The following is a 24,041-nucleotide window of genomic DNA, read 5'->3' on the forward strand; positions in this document are numbered from 1 at the left end:
ACCAAGCCTGGTCCCAAAGCCTCTTTCTTCCTAGGACAACAGTGCTTGGTTAAAGCGGCCGGTCGGTAGGACTATCAGCGGTAAAGCAATTGCCGGGGCCACAGATTATCATGAGAAGCACCTCACGCCTTTGAATCCCAACGCCTGGCCTGGAACCCATTAGTGGGCTGTGAAATAGGCTGTTGACAAACATTTTTTAGGTTTATACCTCCTAGGATATCCTACATTTGAAGCCTTTGATCAAAGAAGTAATACATGTGTTGTGAACACCCTGATGATCAGATCGAGAGATACACAATGTTCAGCGAAATTACACATATGCACGAAAGGGGTACTGTGGTTAAATGAATCTGCAATATAAAGTATAGCCTACATTTTCACTCAAAGCTTTCTCCCCAAAACTGTCATTGTGAATGAGAGTGATTTTAGAGATTCATGTCAAACCGACACTATAGTGAGACTGAGATGACAGTGAATGGAGAGGTTCAGGGAATTGTCTGCGAGGGAGAGAGACACAGTGTCAGTGACGCACAGAGCATAAAGGACTCAGTCTTACTACGAGAGAAGTGTGGCGGGTTGTCGTTGACGTCGGTGAGAGTGATCGTGACAGAGGTTGTGCCTGAAAGGCCGCCCATCTGGCCCACCATGTCTTTGGCCTGGATGACCAAAATGTATTGGTCTTTCACCTCTCGGTCCATGTTGGGCAGCGCTGTCCGGATGATGCCTGGAGAGGAGAAAGAGGGCGATTCAGAGATAGAGAGAGGGATGACAGGAAAGAAGAGAAATGCATGACAAGAGTGGAGAGAGAGGAGGGAAGGACAGGAGTGGATAGAGAGAGGGGTGACAAGAGAGGAGAGAGAGAGATCGGGGATGATGGGACATTTTTGTACAGAGAGCTAAGGGGTGAAAGCATAGTTTGCTCAGCTGTACCTGTGTTGTCAAGGAATGTATTACCTGCCTGACTCAGCCCCTGTAATAGGATTAGAGGCAGAGAATCCCAGTGGAGAGAGGGGAACCGGCCAGGCAGAGACAGCAAGGGCGGTTCGTTGCTCCAGAGCCTTTCCGTTCACCTTCACACTCCTGGGCCAGACTACACTCAATCATATGACCTACTGAAGAGATAAGTCTTCAGTAAAGACTTAAAGGTTGAGACCGAGTCTGCGTCTCTCACATGGGTAGGCAGACCATTCCATAAAAATGGAGATCTATAGGAGAAAGCCCTGCCTCCAGCTGTTTGCTTAGAAATTCTAGGGACAATTAGGAGGCCTGCGTCTTGTGACCGTAGCGTACGTGTAGGTATGTACGGCAGGACCAACTCGGAAAGATAGGTAGGAGCAAGCCCATGTCACGCTTTATAGGTTAACAGTAAAACCTTGAAATCAGCCCTTGCCTTAACAGGAAGCCAGTGTAGGGAAGCTAGCACTGGAGTAATATGATCAAATTTCTTGGTTCTAGTCAGGATTCTAGCAGCCGTATTTAGCCATATTTAGCACTAACTGAAGTTTATTTAGTGCTTTATCCGGGTAGCCGGAAAGTAGAGCATTGCAGAAGTCTAACCTAGAAGTAACAAATGCATGGATTCATTTTTCTGCAGAAAATTTCAGATTTTTGCAATGTTACGTAGATGAAAAAAAGCTGTCCTTGAAACAGTCTTGATATGTTCGTCAAAAGAGAGATCAGCGTCAAGAGTAACGCCGAGGTCCTTCACAGTTTTATTTGAGACGACTTTACAACCATCAAGATTAATTGTCAGATTTAACAGAAGATCTCTTTGTTTCTTGGGACCTAGAACAAGCATCTCTGTTTTGTCCGAGTTTAAAAGTAGAAAGTTTTCAGCCATCCACTTCCTTATGTCTGAAACACAGGCTTCTAGCGAGGGCAATTTTGGGGCTTCACCATGTTTCATTGAAATGTACAGCTGTGTGTCATCCGCATAGCAGTGAAAGTTAACATTATGTTTTCGAATAACATCCCCCAAGAGGTAAAATATATAGTGAAAACAATAGTGGTCCTAAAACGGAACCTTGAGGAACACCGAAATGTACAGTTGATTTGTCAGAGGACAAACCATTCACAGAGACAAACTGATATCTTTCCGACAGATAAGATCTAAACCAGGCCAGAACTTGTCCGTGTAGACCAATTTGGGTTTCCAGTCTCTCCAAAAGAATGTGGTGATCGATGGTGTCAAAGGCAGCACTAAGGTCTAGTAGCACGAGGACAGATGCAGAGCCTCGGTCTGACGCCATTAAAAGGTCATTTACCACCTTCACAAGTGCAGTCTCAGTGCTATGATGGGGTCTAAAACCAGACTGAAGCATTTCGTATACATTGTTTGTCTTCAGGAAGGCAGTGAGTTGCTGCGCAACAGCTTTTTCAAACATTTTTGAGAGGAATGGAAGATTCGATATAGGCCGACAACTACTGTGATTATTATTATTTGACCATGCTGGTCATTTATGAACATTTTAACATCTTGGCCCTGTTCTGTTATAATCTCCACCCGGCACAGCCAGAAGAGGACTGGCCACACCTCATAGCCTGGTTCCTCTCTAGGTTTCTTCCTAGGTTTTGGTCTTTCTAGGGAGTTTTTCCTAGCCTGTTTGGGGTTTTAGGCTGGGTTTCTGTACAGCACTTTGAGATATCAGCTGATGTAAGAAGGACTATATAAATACATTTGATTTGATTTGATATTTGGACACTAAACTTTCTAATCTCTCTTTTGTAGTAAATAAAACATGAGAATTGTGTCTTTACAACAGCAAGGAGGCAACTGCATCCAATGAGGTTAAGTAGGCTAAGTATGTATGCATGGATTAGAAGTCATGCATAGAGGTCCACCTGTCTAATGTAAATAATATTAAATTATTTATATTGTCTTTGGAAAAAGCTTTAGAAGCTTATTTACCTGTCTGTACCCCTACACCTGCTGACCAATGTTCCCTCTAAACTGCGCACGTGCGTGTGAGAGCAGTAGCCCGGAGAGAGAAGCACGATATTGAATTTCCCTCATTTTTCTAGAGCAGTGGTCACCTGTCGATTGCGATCGACTGGTTGTTCCCCAAGGCATTCATATCCATGTGTTCCTATTTTTGTTATTAGGCAGAGCGCATCGGAGTAGGATTCTATTGCATTTACATGCACTACTCAGCCCGTACTCTACACAGACCTGTGTGACATAGACAATCAGAGCTGCAGTAGGCCTATATGCAAATAGAGCATTGCCATATATGGATCTGTGCCATTAACTTTGAACTGCACTGTGATGAGAGCATGAGCGATTGCGAGTAGATGTGCTTGTTTTGAGATCAAAGCGAGAGCTGCAAGTAGCCACTTGTGCACATTTTGTTCATATCCTTTGCTACTTAGAGAGTTATTAGCCTAGTTATAGATCATTTGTAGTCAGCAATAGGGGAGTGATTGCTTCCTACGAGCACAAAATGTGTACATTTCTAGGCAAATTTGAAAAGTGAGTCAGGTAAAAAGCTTTATTTTTGTCCTAAAGGGTTAGTGTTGTATTTTGAGACAGGCTTGAATAAGCTAAGTAGCAAATAGGCAGAGGGTAGCATAATTTGTCGATTCTCTGTAATAATGGAATGGGAATAATAATGCTTTTTATTTTGTAAAGTGATTTCTTGCGTCAAAAAACACAGCAACATTTTCAGTCACCTCCTTGTCTGAAGGTGTCTTATGGAATGTAGGCCTACATTAAACACCACACATTGGCTGCTACTAGGCTGATGATAGAACAGCTATTTCCATGTTAAAATGTTATGGGATGCATTTCTCCATTGTTTTTGATGGTAGGCCAGAGTAGCCTATATTATGATCAATTAGCCACAGAAGACAACATGGCCACTGTAAAAATAAATAATTAAAAAGTGGGTAGAGCCCCAGTATTCACAGTAAAAGCCAGCTGGAAGTTGCAAAGCATTTTCACAAAGTTGAAGTTTGCGCTCAGCAGACCTGAAATTTGCTCAGTGCTGAAAAAAAAGAGGGAACATTGCCGCTGACTACCCACAAGCATACACTCTCATAGCGACATTGTGAACAGAACTTGTAGACTTGACAAAAGGATGCATACATTTCAAATTAAGCCTGGGATCACTGAGGAAAAACATTGTTGAGGTATTTAGACCAACTGCCTAAACTTTTGTTATGCTTACAAATCAAAGACTCTGTTAAGTGTTTTCTTTTCTCTCTGTCTTTCTTTATCAATGCCATTAAAGCCCTCAGGCTGAAAAGTGTTATTGGCCAGTCTAAGTAAATGGCTCAATTAGTGAAATGATATGCCGCTGTCCGCCTCTTTATCTGAGGCCTCTGCCATGCTCTCGCTACGCCATAATGATGGTCAATAAAGCCAAGTAGTTGTCAATATCCATACAGAACAAACCAATGAATAGTGGGTGAAGTTTTCCTAATGGGAGAACCACAGCTGCCTCTTCTTCAATGCTTTAGTTCCCTGTTTAAGACGAGGAATCAACATGTCAGTCGAGAAGCTGATTTATTTTTAACTCATGTTCATCAAAGTATCTGTCTATGGAGCTACTGTATGTGTGGATGTGTGGATCGGATCGATCCATCTGCTCCTATATCCTAGCTGTATCCCCCTTTCCTCCAATCCATCCACTTATTCATCGATTCATCAGGTTTGATGCTAGTTTCTCCCACCGTGTAACCCTGTAGCCAATTAAAGAGCATTAACAGCGCTCCAGTGTCAGCTGCTGTGACACCAGTGAACCCTGTTTGTTGACATGCACGAGAGAGCTAGCTTCAAGCCATCAATCCAACAGAGGTCCCTCAAACCAGGCTAGGTACAAAATGAACAAAACATTCCTTGTTCTTTCAAGCAATCAAAATGATTTATAAAGCCCTTTTTACATCAGCAGATGTCACAAAGTGCTTTATAGAAACCCAGCCTAAAACCCCAAACAGCAAGCAATGTTGATGTAGAAGCACAGTGGCTAGGAAAAACTGTGGTAGAGAGACTTGAAAACAGCAGGTCTGGGACAAGGTGGCACTCCCGATGAACAGGTCAGGGTTCCATAGCCGCAGGCAGAAGAGTAGAAACTGGAGTAGCAGCATGACCAGGTGGACTGGGGACAGCCAGGAAGTCCTGAGGCATGGTCCAAGGCTCAGGTCCTCCGGGAGGGAGAGAGAGAGAATTAGAGGGAGCAACCTCTTGAGAATACAGGGGGTGCTGTTTCAACTTCGACATTTTGCGTTCCCAAATTAAACTGCCTCGTACTCAATTCTTGCTCGTACAATATGCATATTATTATATTATTATTATTACTATTGGATAGAAAACAATCTCTAGTTTCTAAAACCGTTTGAATTATGTCTGTGGGTGAACCAGAAGTCTTTCTGCAGCGAAAATCATGACAGGAACTGCGAAGGTCTGAAAACTAGGCTCTGATCTCGGATCAGTTTAAAGCTCTGTATGTGTCCTATGGGTCGAAATGAACTGCACCCGCCTTCCCCTGGATGTCAGTAACCAATGAGAATTGGAATGGAGTCTCTAGGGAATTTCTCAGACTTCATAAAAGGCCATGGAGTGGAAGGTCCGTTCTTTTCGACGCTCGTCAAGACGCAAGAGAGGACATCAGAATGGCATGCTCAAAAGCTCTCGTTATCGGCCTAAGATATATCCGTCTGTGATTTAATTCGATATAGGTGTTAGAAACATCATAACGAAGTTATTTTAAACCGATTTATATCAGTTTATGCGAGTATATTGCTATTTTCTGAATTTTCGTAGTATTGCGTTTTGAGGATTTGGACATGTGTGTGCCACGTAGCTATTGTTAGCTGCTAATTCGGAAGTTGAAGAGGACGTTTTACAACAAAGCAACGATTCTTTTGGACAAAGGACACCTTGCCCAAGATTCTGATGGAAGCTCAACTAATAGTAAGAACTATTTATGATGTTAATTCGTTGTTCTGTGGAAAAATGTAAAAGTATTTTTCGGCCATTATTGCGGCACTGGTCTGGCTGTAACGCACACTGTATGTCTAGTAACGTTAATTTAAAAAATCTAACACAGCGGTTGCATTAATAACTAATGCATCTTTCAATTGCTGTCCAACCTGTATTTTTTAGTCAAGTTTTCGATTATTTATTGATTAGATTAGGTGCCTTTCCAAGATGGCGCCGGACAGAATGCATGCCATGTTTTTACTGATTACATTGCATAACCACGATTTGTGCTGCTAAATATGCACATTTTCGAACAAAAGCTATATGCATTGTGTAATATGATGTTACAGGACTGTCATCTGATGAAGTATATCAAGGTTAGTAAAATTATATATCTTTTGCTGGGTTGTTACGATCGCTAACATTTACTGCTGGTAAATGCGGTTGTGATTCTGGCTATTGTGGTAAGCTCATATAATGCTATATTGTGTTTTCGCTGTAAAACACTTAAAAAATCTGACATATTGGCTGGATTCACAAGATGTTGGGCTTTCATTTGCTGTACGCTGTGTATTTTTCAGAAATGTTTTAAGATGAGTAATTAGTTATTTGACGTTGGTCTCTGTAATTATTCTGGCAGCTTCGGCACTATTTCAGATTGCAGCTGCAATGTAGAACTGTGATTTATACCTGAAAAATGCACATTTTTCTAAAAAAACATATGCTATACCATAAATATGTTATCAGACTGTCATCTTATGAAGTTGTTTCTTGGTTAGTGGCTATATATATCTTTATTTAGTCGAATTAGTGATAGCTACTGATGGAGTAAAAAACTGGTGGAGTAAAGAAAGTGGTGTCTTTTGCTAACGTGGTTAGCTAATAGATTTACATATTGTGTCTTCCCTGTAAAACATTTTAAAAATCAGAAATGATGGCTGGATTCACAAGATCTGTATCTTTCATCTGGTGTCTTGGACTTGTGATTTAATGATATTTAGATGCTAGTATTTACTTGTGACGCTATGCTAGGCTATGCTAGTCAGCTTTTTTACTGTGGGGGGTGCTCCCGGATCCGGGTTTGGGAGGAATTAGAGGTTAAATTCATACAGGACACCAGATAAAACAGGAGAATAACACCAGATTTATCAGACTGACCCTAGCCCCCCGACACATAGACTATTGCAGCATAGATACTGGAGGCTGAGACAGGGAGGGTCGGGAGACATGGTGGCCCCGTCCGACGAACCCCCCGGACAGGGCCAACCAGGCAGGAAATAATCCCACCCACGTTGCCAAAGCACAGCCCTCACACCACCAGAGGGATATCAACAGACCACCAACCTACTACCCTGAGACAAGGCTGAGTATAGCCCTCGAAGATCTCCTCCACCGCACGAGCCCGAGGGGGCAACAAACCGGACAGGAAGATCAGGTCAGGGACTCAACCCACTCAAGTGACGCACCCCTCCTAGGGACGGCATGGAAGAGCACTAGTAAGCCAGTGATTCAGCCTCCGAAATAAGGTCAGAGGCAGAAAATCCCAATGGAGAGAGGGGAACAGACCAGGCAGAGACAGCAAGGGTGTTTTGTCACTCCAGTGCCTTTCCATTCACCTTCGCACCCCTGGGCCAGACTACACTCAAACATAGGACCTACTAAAGAGATGAGTCTTCAGTAAAAACTTAAAGGTCGAGACTGAGTCTGCGTCTCTCACATGAATAGGCAGACCATTCCATAAAAATGTAGCTCTATAGCAGCTGCGCCACTCTGGCTCCTGAGTAGTGTAGCGGTCTAAGGCACTGCATCTCAGAGCAAGAGTCATCACAGTGGTCCCTGGTTCGAATCCTGGCTGCATCACATCCGGCCGTGATTGGGAGTCTCATAGGGCACAATTGGCCCAGCGTAAGAATTTGTTGTTAACTGACTTGCCTAGTTTAATAAAACGGGAGAAAGCCCTACCTCCAGCTGTTTGCTTAGAAATTCTAGGGACATCACAGAGACAAAGAAACAAAGTTCTAACTTGAAAGAACAAAACAGTCATAAAGCTTTCTGAAGAAGAAGCTGGCTGTTATAAAAAAGTTGGCTAATGGCCACCAAACCACCCCCCCCCCAAAAAACAACAACAGCAGCTTCCCAAAAAACGTTAAATGAAGCCCGTAAGAAAATAGGTTGTGTTTGCAGCCGGCAGTAAACCAAGTGAATCATCTCACTAAGCAAAGAAAGGCTTCACATCTCTGTTAACCCTGCACCACGACCGTGTCATTCCTGGGGAGAGCCGATGATTAAAATACTTCTGTGGCTGTCACGGCATGGCCCTGCATCGGCATTGTCCCTGTGCTGCTGGAAAATATACATTATAGCAGGCGCGCATTTCCTCTACCCAGCGCTGGCGGCAGAGGGGTAGGCCACTCTCCCTGCAAAAAGCCTAGGATCCTTGATATTTGTCTAGGGAAGAGGAAATAAAAGTGTGGGGACTGGAGCGCTTTGTTAGGATAGGAACCCCTCTGGCCTACCATCCGTGTAGTTATGAGAGGTAACGATGAAGGTGATGGACACTTAAACAAGAGTGGTAGGCCAGAGGGGTCCACTTACACCCAATTGATCCATGTTAGATAAAAACAGGCCATATACAGTACACTGGGAATTGTACAACTTCCGAGCCAGGTGGTTGACTTTTAGCTTGTCCATGAAAAGCCACCTTCTAGGCATACTCTACATCTAACTCTTATCTTTTGAAAGATTCCAAGCCAGAGCACAGATACATATTTGAATAAAAATTGATCTTACTCATTGTAACGTCTGCTTCCAACTCACACTCTCAAAGACGTAGATCCCCTGAACGCAGCTCACTCTCCAGATCCCAATCACCTGAATTCTGATGAGCTGTTCACACACCTGTATGTCATTATCTTACACTATTTAGTTCAGTTCTTTGCCCCCCATCATTGTGAGGTATTGTTTGTTTTGTGACATACCTCTATACGGAGCTCTGTTTTTCCTGTAATTTACTCCTCCTGTGTATGATAGTTTTTGCCTGCCTCAATAATGATGCCTTTTGCCTATTCCCTGTCTGTACTTTTGCCTATCGGATTTCCTGTTATCAACCTATTGCCTGATCTCCCGGACGACATTACTAGCCTTTTCCCTGCCTGTACTGTTGCCTTTTTGGACCCCTGTGTATGACCTTTAATGGGGTCAAATTGGGGTCATGATAGGGGCTGCACCAAATGTTTGATATATTATAATAATTGATTATGCTTAGGTTGTATTAATAGAAGGGGGGGCTATGGGACCCTCCTCCTCCACATTTATAGGGTCATAGACTACAGATTAACAATATATGTATATTATAAGGTTTAAAATTGTTTCATAGTTATTTTCTAGTCTCTGCCTCTTATAAAGAAACGGTCTGTGAGAAAAGCACCTCAAAGATAAACACAGAACCATGCAGGGGAAAGAGATAAGAGACTAGTTAGACATACCACTATAAATCAACTTGGGGAGTGGACATTTACTGCTAAGCCTTTAGATAACGCTGAAATTATGTTTGTATAGCTGTGGATGCATGGGCTTGGTCTCATGAGTAGAAGGTAATGACGTAGACAGTTACATTACAGAGGGTTGACTACAAGCATGATAAAAGCAACTTGGGACTTTTCCTATTTTGCAAAACTCAGGAGAGACATCCGTTGTATCTGTGATGTTTGATCTTTGACTTCTGTCTACAGCTGTACTTTGATTAAAATTGTTATGATTCATAAGTGCACATTTTGAGTGTTCCTTATTTGTTAAGTAAAAAACAGAGCACAGAAAAACTGAACCAACACCTTCTGCCTGCCCCTGGACCCAGCTACCTGCCTCCTCCTGTGGTCCTTTACAATAAACACCTGCTGCACCCTGCGCTTGAAACCAGATCTCTGTCTCCCATTGTGTTCATTACACTCATACTGTGAAAGATACCCAGACGGAACTAGTATCAGCTGAGTCATCATTCGCCACCTTGACTTAGTATTATACGTTAAATGGCTCGGGGCAGTATTGAATAGCTTTGATGAATAAGGTGCCCAGAGGTACCCAGAGTAAACTGCCTGCTCCTCAGTCCCAGTTGCTAAAATATGCTAATATATAATATATATATTTGGATAGAACACACTCTGAAGTTTCTAAAACTGTTTGAATGATGTCTGTGAGTATAACACAACACTTATGGCAGGCAAAAACCTGAGAAAAATCCAACCAGGAAGTAGGAAATCTGAGGTTGGTCGATTTACGACTCAGCCCCTATTGAAGATACAGTGGGATATTGGTCATGTTGCCCTTCCTAAGGCTTCCACTAGATGTCAACCATCTTTGGAAACTTGTTTGAGGCTTCTACTGTAAAGGGGGGCTGAATGAGAGGGGATTGAGTCAGAAGTCTGGCAGAGTGCCAGGATCTGGTCACGCGCATTCACATGAGAGGTAGCTCCCGTTCCATTAGCTTTTTCTGAAGACAAAGGATTTCTCCGGTTGGAACATTGTTGAAGATTTATGTTAAAAACATCCTAAAGATTGATTCTATACATCGTTTGACATGTTTCTACAGACTGTAACGGAACTTTTTGACATTTCGTCTGCAACTAGTGAACGCGCTTCGTGAGTTTTGATTTGTTTACCAAACGCGCCAACAAAAGTAGCTATTTGGAAATAAATGATGGACATTATCGAACAAATCAAACATTTATTGTGGAACTGGGATTCCTGGGAGTGCATTCTGATGAAGATATTCAAAGGTAAGTGAATATTTATCATGTTATTTCTGACTTCTGTTGACTGCACAATATGGCGGATATCTTTTTGTCTTAATTGGGCTCTGAGCGCCGACCTCAGATTATTGCATGGTTTGCTCTTTCCGTAAAGCTTCTTTGAAATCTGACACAGTGGTTGCATTAAGGAGAGGTGGATCTACATTTACATTTACATTTAAGTCATTTAGCAGACGCTCTTATCCAGAGCGACTTACAAATTCCATGTATAACACTTGTATCTTTGATCAATGTTTATTATGAGGATTTATGGAAATTGATTTTTTTATATAAATATGAACTTTACCGAACAAAACATACATATATTGTGTAACATGAAGTCCTATGAGTGTCATCTGATGATCATCAAAGGTTAGTGATTCATTTTATCTCTTTCTGCTTTTTGTGACTCCTGTCTTTGGCAGGAAAAATGGCTGTGTTTTTCTGTGATTTGGTGGTGACCTAACATAACCGTTTGTGGTGCTTTCGCTGTAAAGCCTGTTTGAAATCGGACACTGTGGTGGGATTAACAACAAGATTACCTTTAAAATGGTATAAGATACTTGTATGTTGGGGTTATTTTAATTATGAGATTTCTGTTGTTTGAATTTGGCGCCCTGCACTTTCACTGGCTGTTGTCATATCGATCCTGTTAACGGGATCGCAGCCATAAGAAGTTAAATGTCCCATCTCTTGGTGGTCTGGATGTGGTGTAACATTCAACAATTATGTAACTTTACGAGACGTAGATAATTGTGACTCATCTTCAGTAACATTACTATTATATTTGAAATACAGGAGGAAATGGTACTGTATATGCAAAATGTGATGAGATAATGGATTTTTTGCCAAGCTATAGTATTGCACACTACGTGGCATAACGATGTGAGGCCAGATTTATACCTACCCTGAGCTGTAATGGCCTCCAGTCACTGGAGTGGATAGTACTGTACAAGGATCTCCGTCAGAGGCGATTCACAATGTTGTGTGTGTGCGTGGGTTGGTGTCATGACTTGTACAGACTAGAGAGCACCTCGAGTAGAAAGCTCCCAAAAGGCCCTGCCAATATCTTAATCAGAACGGGATTTCCAGGTTTTGGAACCATCTCCCAGTCTTTGTAGTTGGTATCTTAGCGCTGAAAAAAACAGTTGGGGAGCAACTAGACTGGCATTGGCATTTTACATTTAATTAAATTATCTCCTCTCTCATGACCAGAGGAGCTGAAAAAGATGATGGGGAAGCTCTAAACGCTGTCATCACAGAAGTAGCACGTACATCAAATTGAAATGCATGCAGGCCCCCTCTTAAAAAAAACTTTAAACATAATGAATCCTCGCACAGACACCTGGCCTTTCCGCTCCCACCCGTCGTTAGGACAGAGGTCTGAGGCAAGCAGATGTCTGGCATTGCCGATGTGCTCGAGTGCTCATCTCTGCCCTAAGGTGTACAAAACTGTGTGTGTGTCCGAGTATTTGCAGGGAGGTGTGCATTATTAATCCCTGTTAGTTATGGTCCATTTCTACTAATGCCATTCCAAAATGCCAAATGAGTATCATAGAAAACAGTAGACGGACTAGACAGTCATTTTTAGCTACATTCATTCATTGAGTCTTTCATCAATTACCCACATGCAGGCTTCAACGCCTAGCAGTGCACCACATTTTGATTTCACCTTCAAACTCAAGTGCCCTATTTCCTGAGCAACATTACAAAATGGAGGCTTAATAGGCCACTGTCACCCACAGCAATTTATGTATTTTGCCAACATGATGCATTACATTTACAGCTTGAAAATTATTGAAGCTATTCAGGATTAAGCACTTTTTTTCCCCAAGGGCACCTTGCGGATTCAATTTGCGATTAAAGACTCCCAGTATAGGGACTTGCCTGACCAAAGTGAGCCAGGATTCAAACCCTCCAAGTCACATTTGACGTTGTCCACCTCCCTGACCACTATTCCTCAACCACTTAATCGCTGGTGGTGCAGTATTACTGTGTAGCCCGAGCTCAAGGAGTGCATTTCAGCCCGAGCACTTTGTCAAAGTCACCCCTTCGCTAAGGCACAGCTTTTTTCAATGAATTAGTCTAATTAGTAGTTTGCAGTCATAGAAACAGCATTCACCTCTGGTCTTTTCTTCACAGGTAGCCTCATTTAAATGTATTGTAAATCAATGTTCTTGTTTCCTGTGCCAGACACAATTTGTTTGATTTAGCTTTGCAGTATGTACTGTATTTCTTCCATGTTGTGTCTGCACATGTAAAGTGCATACAAATTCTGTTCAAATATGCTAAAGTTAAGGTGCCACTCAAAATAAATTTTCACAGAAGTATCCACAGCAAAAACATGAAACATAGTCTGTTCTGGCTTTCCAGGAAGTCAAAGAGCACTATTACATCACCTGAAGAGTACTCTTTCTTCATTGCACTTTCTAAAGTATGTAGCCACTTCAGTAATCCCAACCGCTTCAAACAATAAGAAAGATCAAATTTCAAGAGCCTTCTTAGGTAATGAAACACACATCATGGCTTGCGTGTGGGCTCCATTCCTTGAACTGGATGAGTCTTTAGTAAAAATAACTATGCAGACAGAGTAATGAGCCTTTATGGGGTAGACATGCTGCTTAGACATTTTTAAGCAAATGTCGGCTCTCACTCTGATTAGTATTGATGTCACAAATTCTCAGTTGAGACTTATTGCGGAGCTGAAGTAGTCTCGCTAACTTTGTTAAAGATCATTTTGAAGACTGTTAGGAATTTTGTTAATAAATAATTAAAACAATTTCTAGCTTTAGATAAAACTATAACTAATTGAACTCTGCACGCCTGGTGAAAAGAGATTTGTGTTGTGGGTTATAAAATAAGCAGAAAGGGTTGTTAAACTATGGTTGAACTGACCCAACTTAGCCCTGAGATGTTTAGATAAGCCTGTGGGTAACTTTTTAGGTCTTCCATTATCTTGAGTTGTCTGCTAAAGTGGTAATAAATTATAGTGAGCCTTCAGGAGAATAGATTATATTGTGTGTCATGTGTGTGCGCTGGGAAGTTGGAATGAACTTTTGAACCTGTTTTCTATTTGTCAGGACAAGGAGATTTATTCTGTAACCTATGACGTCATATCTTGTATATAAACCTGTTGTTTATGGTCAAATGGTAGCGTGCTCCGAGAATAAATACTATTATCTAATTATAATAAGACTGTATCCTGTCTATTTTATGTTAATAAGTATCTTACAAATTCTTATAAATAGACAGATTGAATTTAATTAATGAGTACATTAGAGGAATTATTTAATTCCACTAACAAAGACGCATTCAAGTAGTCAAATTTCCATCAATCTTGTTCCCCGCACAGACTAATGTGCTAGGCTTCACAGCATGAAAATGCTTCCAATGTCTGCTCGTCTGAACTTCCTGAAACGCATATGGTGTTGAATCAGGGGACTGACTTGATGCTACTTGCCCACCCAGTCTCATGGACTCTGTAATAAGAGGACTGTTTATTCAAGAAATAGATAAGTTAACTTTTAATAAGTCAGTGAGTTCACTTATTGTCTATAAGTCTGTCTGACTTATAAAACCTCAGCATGTAAGCAAATCTCCCCTGGATGTGTTGCAGGAAGAAAAAGATGATAAGCCAAAAATAATGGAACTACGCCCAATGTTCTGTTTTCTTCCCAGAGTGCTTTGCATGAGGCTAGCGTCCCCCACAGTGGGGCGGTGGCTAATGAGCCAACTAGCTAGCTGTAGCCGAGGACAACAGCTGTACCCTCCAACGAAGCACCCCAAGAGTCAGAACAACTACTTCACATCCCAGCATTGTTATGCAGTTCCATTGCTTTATATCTGTCGAATTAAACAAAAAAAACGAATATATATTCTTGAGTTTAGAGAATGTAGATAGCAAATTCTCCAGCATTGAATCAACACTGCCAGTGTTAAATTTAACACTGGGTCACAGTATATATTGGTCCACACTTTTCAGTGTTAAATTAACATTGTGCTTAGCGCTGACGCTGTTACACTTCGTCAGTGTTAGGGACCTGACACTTCTAGTGTTATGCAATAACACCTTATAAAGTTGTTTTAACACTAGGAAGTGTATATAGTTTGAGACAATCAGGTTTTACAATAACACCTCATAATCAATCAAATGTATTTATAAAGCCCTTTTTACATCAGCAGATGCCCAGCCTAAAACTCCAAACAGCAAACAATGCTGATGTAGAAGCATAGACCACCTAAACTGGTACAACACTTCCACTTTCACAGGAGGCCAAAAACAACTAACTGAAAGCCATGCCCCCACTAAGCCACACCTCCAATATCATTTCCCAGTGTCCCTTGCCTTTAAGAGTGAATTGTAGAGTTACCACCAATGACTGTATTTGTTAGTGACAAAGAAATGGTTGTTGAATTCATACATTTTCAGTCATTTAGCCTTCATCTAGTGAGTTATTATGTAAATATTATCATACAAATGTAACTCTTTATGACAATACATTACATATCTCATTAGGCCTTATTTTGAGACCTAGTTTTACCGTAATACTATGGCCTGGAGCGTATTGTTTACAGACCACATCAGGCCTACAAGTCACATTACGATGGTTTACAAAGTTAAGCAGAATTGCTATTGGAATCCAGGCAGAGTTAGGAACAGCTGGAATTTTCATTCACCCACAACCTGCATTCAGAATGGCTGTAAAGATTGTGAACAGTGATAAAGGAGACTATCTAAACCATTTAAACTGGAACAACCACTTCAGTAATGTGTGCAATAAATCTAACTAACTGATTGGATAGCATAAGATTGATTGAGTAATCAATGTACATACAAAAACACAGATAATAAAAACATTCCAAAAAACAACAACCTACAGTAGAGCATGCTGGGAAATATAATAATGATCGGCATGGTTTGGATGGGAATATTTTTTTCTCTCAAGGGTAAAACACTCCCAACTCAACTCTGGTTATTATCACCAACACTGGGGTTATTTTACACCAATGAGTGCTAATTTAAAGATGCATTATGAAGAAATCGCTCAGCCATTTCCTGGTTGCAAAAATTGTAATAGTTTGCTTAATTTCAGTTTGTGACAAAACAAGCAAGTATAGTGTAGAGAATCATTGTACCGTATAAATCGCTTTGAAATACTGTATACAAAATCTTGTATTTTTAGCTGTTTTAAGCTGGTGTACAAAACCGAAAGTAAAAGACAAGAAAATTTAATTTAACTTAAAGTAAAATGCAGAGCGCCAAATTCAAATAAATTACTATAAAAATCTAACGTTCATGAAATCACACAAACTTTGCCAAAACATTTCAAACTACTTTTGTAATACAACTTTAGGTATTTTTTTACGTAAATAATCGATAAAATTGAAGACGGGATGATCTGTGTTCAATACAGGATTAAAACAAGCTGTAGCTAGCTTTCTGGTCATGCGCCTCTAACAAACAGTACACAACAAGTGACCCTGATTCAAAATGGCCGTACTTCTTCATTACACAAAGGAAAAACCCTCAACCAATTTCTAAAGACTTTGACATCCAGTGGAAACGGTAGGAACTGACTGCAAGAAGGTCAATTAGAAATCTGTATTCCCAATGAAAATCCATTAAAAAGAGAGTGACCTCAAAAAAAATTATCTGAATGTTTTGTCCTCGGGGTTTCGCCTGCTAAATAAGTTCTGTTACACTCACAGACATGATTCAAACAGTTTTAGAAACTTCAGAGAGTTTTCAATCAAAATCTACTAACGATATGCATATCTTATCTTCTGGGGATGAGTAGCTGGCAGTTGAATTTGGGTATGCTTTTCATCCAAACGTGAAAATGCTGCCCCCTATCCTAGAGAAGTTAAGGGAAGCATAGATATAGCGCTATAGAACAGATCTACCTCTTCATAGACTTGCTTCAATGAGAGTGACAGATCTATAACACACATTTCTATGTGAATATGGTTAGTCGCCCCCAAAAAGTTACATATTGCAGCTTTAATTCTTAGAGTTCATTTAACACCTGAATCAACACTAGAAATGTTACACTAAGTAAATATCTATGTGTGATAGCATACATACTGCTACCATGTGTATCTGCTACAATGTAAACTGACATTTTCATGTGAGGCATTTGAGCAGTTTGATAGTATAGCACATATATTTTTTTAATACATAAAAAATCCTTAGGAGTATATTTATGCACCTGTGCATCAATCTAAGTAACATATTTAAAAAATCCCATCAAATCTGTCAGTTTAAGATGGAGATATCAGTTTTTGTATGGGCTGTGTCTTAATCCACCGCATCTGCCTATGTCGGTCTTCCGCATCTGCAGTGGAAGGTCGCCAAGCTACAGTGGTGTTTGTTAGACCAACGGCTTAGACTTTAAGTTAATAACATTTAGTCATACAGTATGTCTGACCAGTCCAGACTGCATGGTCAATTCTTATTCCCAACAGTCAGCAGCCTACCTGTTTTTGGTTCCACTGAGAAGTAGGGTTGTCCGCTGATGATGCTGTAGACCACCCTGGCACTGTTCCCATATGTGGGATCATCTGCGTCTGTGGCTGCCACTTGGACCACCATTGTTCCTGTAGACAGACAGCATCCAATTAGTTATCAAGACAACATCAGCCATTTTTGTCCACCAGAGCTATTTGTAGACAAACAGCTCTCACATCAACAGTATGTTGTAACATTTCCACAAAGCTTACAAATGTCAATGTTATATATTCAGTAAAAATCCCAACTTATTCTATATGGGCTACAATTAGGGATGTTCTATATATATGTGTATATATGTATATGTATATATGTATATGTTTGTATATATATATATATATGTTTGTAACAATACATACTGTAATAACACATTTCTGCCCAGTAATCCTTGGTGCTTGTTTTTTAGTTCAGAGGAAATGTCTTACCCATGGCATTTAACATTTGGATCTCTGATTTCATGTTAAAGTGAGTTTAGATCTCTACGCACTCAAATGTTTGTCTAAATCGTCCCAGGCGCCAAATGTTCAAGCATAAACTGTGCTCTGACTTCTTCCACAGACGCTGCACAACACTGTTTCCTATGGATACCATACACCGTTACCAGTGTTTGTACTGTACACTGAAACATATTAAGGTTCTTAAATGGTTGAAGCGGAGCAATTCGCTCATGCTTTGCTGGGCAGTACAGTCATATCTGAGTAAGATCATAACATGGTGTGTACTAACAGCTGACTGCTCTCTCGTGTCTTGTTATTGAGCCGAGCAGCCCAAGCGGAGTCGTTGGTATGGATACTCACAGACACAGAGCTACCAGGAGCAGAGCCCATGCAGAGCGAGCAACACTCAGGGAGTGAGTGAGTGACAGACAGAGATCAGCAGCTAATGGATTTACTAATGGAGGAAGTTATTTCTGATTTTGGTTTTCGGGCAAAGCCGGGCTGGGCCTTAAATTAGGCAGAAGCAATTGGGCCTGGGTATGTCTGGGGGTGATTACGGCCATCTATTGTTTTTCATGAACATGTGTACATGTTTAGACAATAGTGACCCATCCACTTCGCTAGATGTGGCTGAGGGTGGTTATAGCATTTCCTTCACATGACCCATCAATTTAGACAAGTGTGTTGGGTAATCTAATAATTATTAAATATTTATTTAAAAAAAATATCTGGACACTTTCTTTGTTTGATATTGCTACTATGCAAGTATCCATTTCAGGTAGCCTAGTGGTTAGAGCCTTGGGGCAGTAACCGAAAGGTTTCTAGATTGAATCCCCAAGCTGACAAGCCTAAAAATCTGTCGTTCTGCCCATGAACAAGGCAGTTAACCCACTGTTCCTAGGCCGTCATTGTAAATAAGAATTTGTTCTTAACTGACTTGCCTAGTTAAAAGTTTTTTAGGATAGGGGGCAGCATTCGGAATTTTGATGAAAAGCGTGCCCAAAGTAAACTGCCTGCTACTCAGGCTCAGAAGCTAGGATATGCATATACTTGGTAGATTTTGATAGAAAACACTCTAAAGTTTCCAAAACTGTTAAAATCATGTCTGTGAGTATAACAGAACTGAAATGACAGGCAAAAACCTGAGGAAAATCCATCCAGGAAGTGCTATTATTTTGAAATGGGTGTTTTTCCATTGAAAGCCTATCCACCATATAAATGGTTATAACTCAGATTGCGTTCCCTATGGCTTCCACTAGCTGTGCACAGTCTTTAGACATTGTTTCAGGCCTTTATTCTGAAAAATTAGGGAGAATGAGCAGTTTCTTTGAGAGGCCAGTGGAAAGTCCCCAACCTGTTTGGTGCGCAATCCCTAGAGAGCGCCATTCATTGTTTTTCTTTTATAATGACGACGCTATTGTCTGGTTGAAATATGATTGATTATTTAGGCTAAAAACAACCTGAGGATTGATTATAAACATCGTTTGACATGTTTCTACGAACTTTACGGATACTATTCAGAATTTTCGCCTGCATCTTGTGACCGCATTTGAGCCATGGGATTACTGAACAAAACGCGCCAACAAAATGGAGGTTTTTGGATATAAAGAGGGACTTTATCAAACAAAACAAACATTTATTTTGTAACTGGGAGTCTTCTGAGTGCAACCATACAAAGATCATCAATGGTAAGTGATTCATTTTATTGCTATTTCTGACTTTTGTGACTAGTCTACTTGGCTGGTATGTAATGTTTTGTCTGCTGAGCGCTTTCCTCAGATAATCGCATGGTTTGCTTTCGCCGCAAAGCCTTTTTGAAATCTGACAGCGGCTGGATTAACAACAAGTTAAGCTTTATTTTGATGTATTGCACTTGTGATTTCATGAAAGTTAAATATTTATAGTAATTTAATTTGAATTTGGCGCTCTGCAATTTCACCGGAAGTTGTCGAGTGTCCCACTGATCCATAAGAAGCTAAATCCATTTTATATATTTTTTTATCTGGTGCATGTGACAAGTAAACATCGATTTTATTTTATATAGCGTGTGTTTACCTCATGGCCTCACATGTGAATCCTTAAAGAGATGTGTGGGGCTAAGGCTTAAGAGGGTGTGAATGATGCTGAATGGGTGTAGACCAAAAAAAGCTCTCCAGTAGATACACCTAAACATTCCAGGGCCATTTTCTCAAAAGTGGGGTTACAAGTTATTCAGATTTCAAAGAAGAATGACTTTCCCATTGTTCCTCAATTGCAGTGTATGATATAACGTTTTGTAGCACCGTTATCCAATGTAAAAACCACAATTTCAAATGTTGCTACATTAGACTGAATCGAGACGATCGGTCACATATGCAAATAAGTCTTAACCCTACAGCAGGTCTATTTAATTCCGGTGATAGAGGGACATTTCTGGTTTGGGATTTTTATATGGTTCTTCAAAGACTCATCATCCCATTTTTGTGTTTTCAGAGACTGTATAATGGCTCCCCTATGGCATTGCTCTCAAGAACCTTATTTGGTTCCAACTTGCACCTTTATTTTTGTGTACCATTCTACAAGTTCATACGGTTGCCACTTGTTATCAGGATAGTTTGTTACATTTAAGGTGCAACTTTTGTTTGTAGAAACCTGCGAAAGGTACTGGTTAGAAACAGCATATAGTATATTACTGTGAAGGAAAGTGCATGGCTATTTATTTGAATGTGAATGTACTGTGATGACTATGATTGAAATACCTATGAATAATGCTTGAATAAAGGTTGAAAAATACATATACCCATTCTTAGAACTAACACAATGCATTTGATTTGAAAGTGATTGTAATGACACTGTTAGCATGTTGATGCTCCATATTTCCTAAAGAAGTTTGCCTCTTCCTTACTGGTCAAGGGACGCCACCTGAGTATCAAAGCACAAAGGTCCAGTAATCACCATTTACCTCTATTGTTCTGTTGTGAACTATCATCTGGCCGCTGATAGAGACCAGAGTTTTATCTGTAACCTACAAAACCAAGTAATATGACATGCAGAACAACTTGGCCTCAATGGAGAGCCACTGCCATTCTTTTTTATTGAATTTATTACAAAGAAAAATACACACCGAATAAAATGTTATATTAAATTCAAATATTTGTGTGAGAATCAAGAAAATGAAGGCTCAGACTTTGCGTTAATAGCCTTGCAGCTCTGGCGGTATTTTAGGCCCATATTGTAGCACATAAAGGAAAGTGCTGTCTTACAGAGCAGGTTATATTTTATTTAGCAGCATTATAATAAGCCCACTTTCTTGCACGAACCGTATTTTACGGGCTCTTGTAGAATGAACTGATCATGGAAATTGAAGATTAGACCGCCCTATTTCCATCATAAACCAGAATAAACAAGCACTGGCCCTGAATTTGAGCAATATAATAGAAAATGGCGAGAAGTTCTATGCGGACACCCAAGATTATATCATCACCTCTTATTCATGGCAGGTTATATTACAACATTAAAACAACCAAGGTCAATCAATGCCACTACGTTAAAGAGTTTTGTGCATTCCAATCTCTGATCACTGCAGGGTAGCAGTAGGCTGAAACTGATTTAGTTTATCCCTCAATAATGGTTCTAATGTGTAAAAGGGATCTTTCAGATTTCTATTTTGTGTTTTCTGTGGTGTATCTTCAGTGATACCCAGGATAGAGGAAATTGGTTGCGAAACTCTGTATTTACATCGATATTTACAGCTGTCAAGGTCCCAAATAAGAATAGCTAGCCTTCAAGAGTGGCTGTCCAAAACAGATAAACAACTTCACATCAGAATGTATCAAATTCAAATTCAAATTCTCATATTTTCATTTATTTCCAGTGAAGATATACAAAACAGGGGTTACTAATCAATTCTACATCTCAGGGTGAGCGATTGTCATCTGACAGTAATGAAAATAAATATAGCATGTGTAATTTAGATGGCAGACAGGTATTCATCAAAACTTTACAGACACAAGACCAGATCCAACTGCTACCATGATTACTCATCTCCAAGTAAACATGATTCCAATGTTCAAACTGTAAGCTTTTTGTTTTGCATTGCCTTGGCTTGCAACGTGTAGACTTAGAAGATAAGTATTGACTTCTCTGAGGCATCTACTTTATTATACTTTTATTTAAACAATGAACACAGACAGACCAAGGTCTCTTTTACAGCTGGGTCCTGCATATACAGTGGGGCAAAAAAGTATTTAGTCAGCCACCAATTGTGCAAGTTCTCCCACTTAAAAAGATGAGAGAGGCCTGTAATTTTCATCATAGGTACACTTCAACTATGACAGACAAAATGAGAAAAAAAATCCAGAAAATCACATTGTAGGATTTTTTATGAATTTATTTGCAAATTATGGTGGAAAATTAGTATTTGGTCAATAACAAAAGTTTATCTCAATACTTGAATACTTGCAATGACAAGACAAACAAAACGATCACAGATAACACAAAAAATACATAACGTAACATATACTGAGGATTAAAGCTAACTTTAACCACCAAAGCGTATCCCTTTCCACACACAGCCCCTGTCATCCCCTATACAGGTTGAAAATGGCAGATTTTGGCATTGATAAGGGCCAACATTGGAATGCAGTGGCTGGTAGGTAACATGCTATACATGATGTCACAGCTCCGGTTCTCCACTTCACAGCGCTGTATGGGTTCTGACAGACAGCTGTTATGAACTTGAGCACCGCGCGCAGCAAGAAGATGCCCCCATACCTCCCGCTAATTGGGCTACTTTTGCACATTTGTTGTCTGAGTGAGGGAAATACTGTAAATCGAGAGGAGTCGATGTGTTCTGAAAGATGAGACGTTGAGGATTATAATAATTACTTCTCTGAGAACTTCTACGGAGCTGTGAGGGGAACGGCACCTCCGTACCTTCAGGCTCTGATCAGGCCCTACACCCAAACAAGGGCACTGCGTTCATCCACCTCTGGCCTGCTCGCCTCCCTACCTCTGAGGAAGTACAGTTCCCGCTCAGCCCAGTCAAAACTGTTCGCTGCTCTGGCACCCCAATGGTGGAACAAACTCCCTCACGACGCCAGGTCAGCGGAGTCAATCACCACCTTCCGGAGACACCTGAAACCCCACCTCTTTAAGGAATACCTAGGATAGGATAAAGTAATCCTTCTAACCCCCCCCCCCCCCCCCTTAAAAGAGTTAGATGCACTATTGTAAAGTGGTTGTTCCACTGGATATCATAAGGTGAATGCACCAATTTGTAAGTCGCTCTGGATAAGAGCGTCTGCTAAATGACTTAAATGTAATGTAATGTAAATGTAATAATAAATACCGCTATTTATTATAAATAGGGGCAACATCATCAGACTTCTGGGAACGCTTGTGAAACAGACCAAACAGGCCAGGGAGGGGTTTGAGAAGTCAATGAGAGAAGTGACACGTTTCTTTAGGTAGTTGAACATGTTATTACTCCAACCTCATCAAAGTAACAAACTGACATGTTTTATTTTAGTCAAAAAACACTTTATATCAAATGTGTGTCTTTGTCTTTGATGCGCAGTTTGGCACGAGACGACCGTTAGACCCAATGACATTGGCTGTTTCTACACAGCTTAGCTAGCCAATGTCGCCATGACATCACCTACAAGTGTGATCAGGGATTTGTATTGGGAGAAGCAGTTTCTGCCTATCTTCATACTGTGCTATCTTTGAGTAGCCTATGTTTGTCTTATTGTGAAGAATATTTGCCGTGGAACACGCACAAAAAGGACAATATGTTAGGCTTTCAAAAGGCACTTCAGACAAACACTGAGATCATATTTTATAACTTTACTAACCATGTTGGCAATAGAATACGCTTTCAAATAATGCCCATCGGACCTAGACTGAGATTTATAATGGTGCATTTTTGGATTGAGTAAACGACAGTAATTGTGTGATGGTTGGGACGCAGGGCTATGTTCCAAACATAAAACTAAAAGTGTTTATGCTTCAGTTCCTCAATGGCAAAGCTAGGAGAGCTCGAAAAAGCATCTTATGGTGGAAGGCTCTTTCCTTGAGTCATAAAAGTGCATTGAAATGATTTAGGAACAGTGCACAGTTTGGAAAGGTGTGTGTCCGTTTGGAGACACCAGTTAGACCTCTCACTCAAACCCTTGTCATCGTTTTTTCTTATAATGCACCTACTTCAACATTTCAATATTTGAATATTCTTATTATGTTACTGAATGTATCCAGAGTATTTTCAGATTTCATTATTGACAAATGCTGTGAAAAGTATAGTGTCTTGTCAGGTGAACTGTTGTGTCCTCACTTTTTGGTCTGATAATTTGCCCATAATCTCCAAAGTGTTCTCTTTCAATTGCTACCATGGTGATGCATATGCTCTTTATAGT

The 24,041-nt window shown here is 40.4% G+C and overlaps 1 protein-coding gene across 1 annotated transcript in view; it reads right to left on the reverse strand.

The window, feature by feature from the left end:
• The window catches only part of LOC139583781 (cadherin-7-like), a 139,332-nt gene that overhangs the window by 53,230 nt on the left and 62,061 nt on the right, over window positions 1–24,041 (reverse strand). Inside the window, exons 4-5 of the mRNA XM_071415229.1 lie at window positions 17,182–17,301; window positions 557–724 (exon numbers count right to left, since the gene is read on the reverse strand). Of these exons, the coding sequence (XP_071271330.1) occupies window positions 557–724; window positions 17,182–17,301 (288 nt within the window). The remainder of the gene's footprint in view (window positions 1–556; window positions 725–17,181; window positions 17,302–24,041) is intronic.

Source organism: Salvelinus alpinus, chromosome 8, assembly GCF_045679555.1.
Source record: "Salvelinus alpinus chromosome 8, SLU_Salpinus.1, whole genome shotgun sequence".
Lineage (NCBI taxonomy): Eukaryota > Metazoa > Chordata > Actinopteri > Salmoniformes > Salmonidae > Salvelinus > Salvelinus alpinus.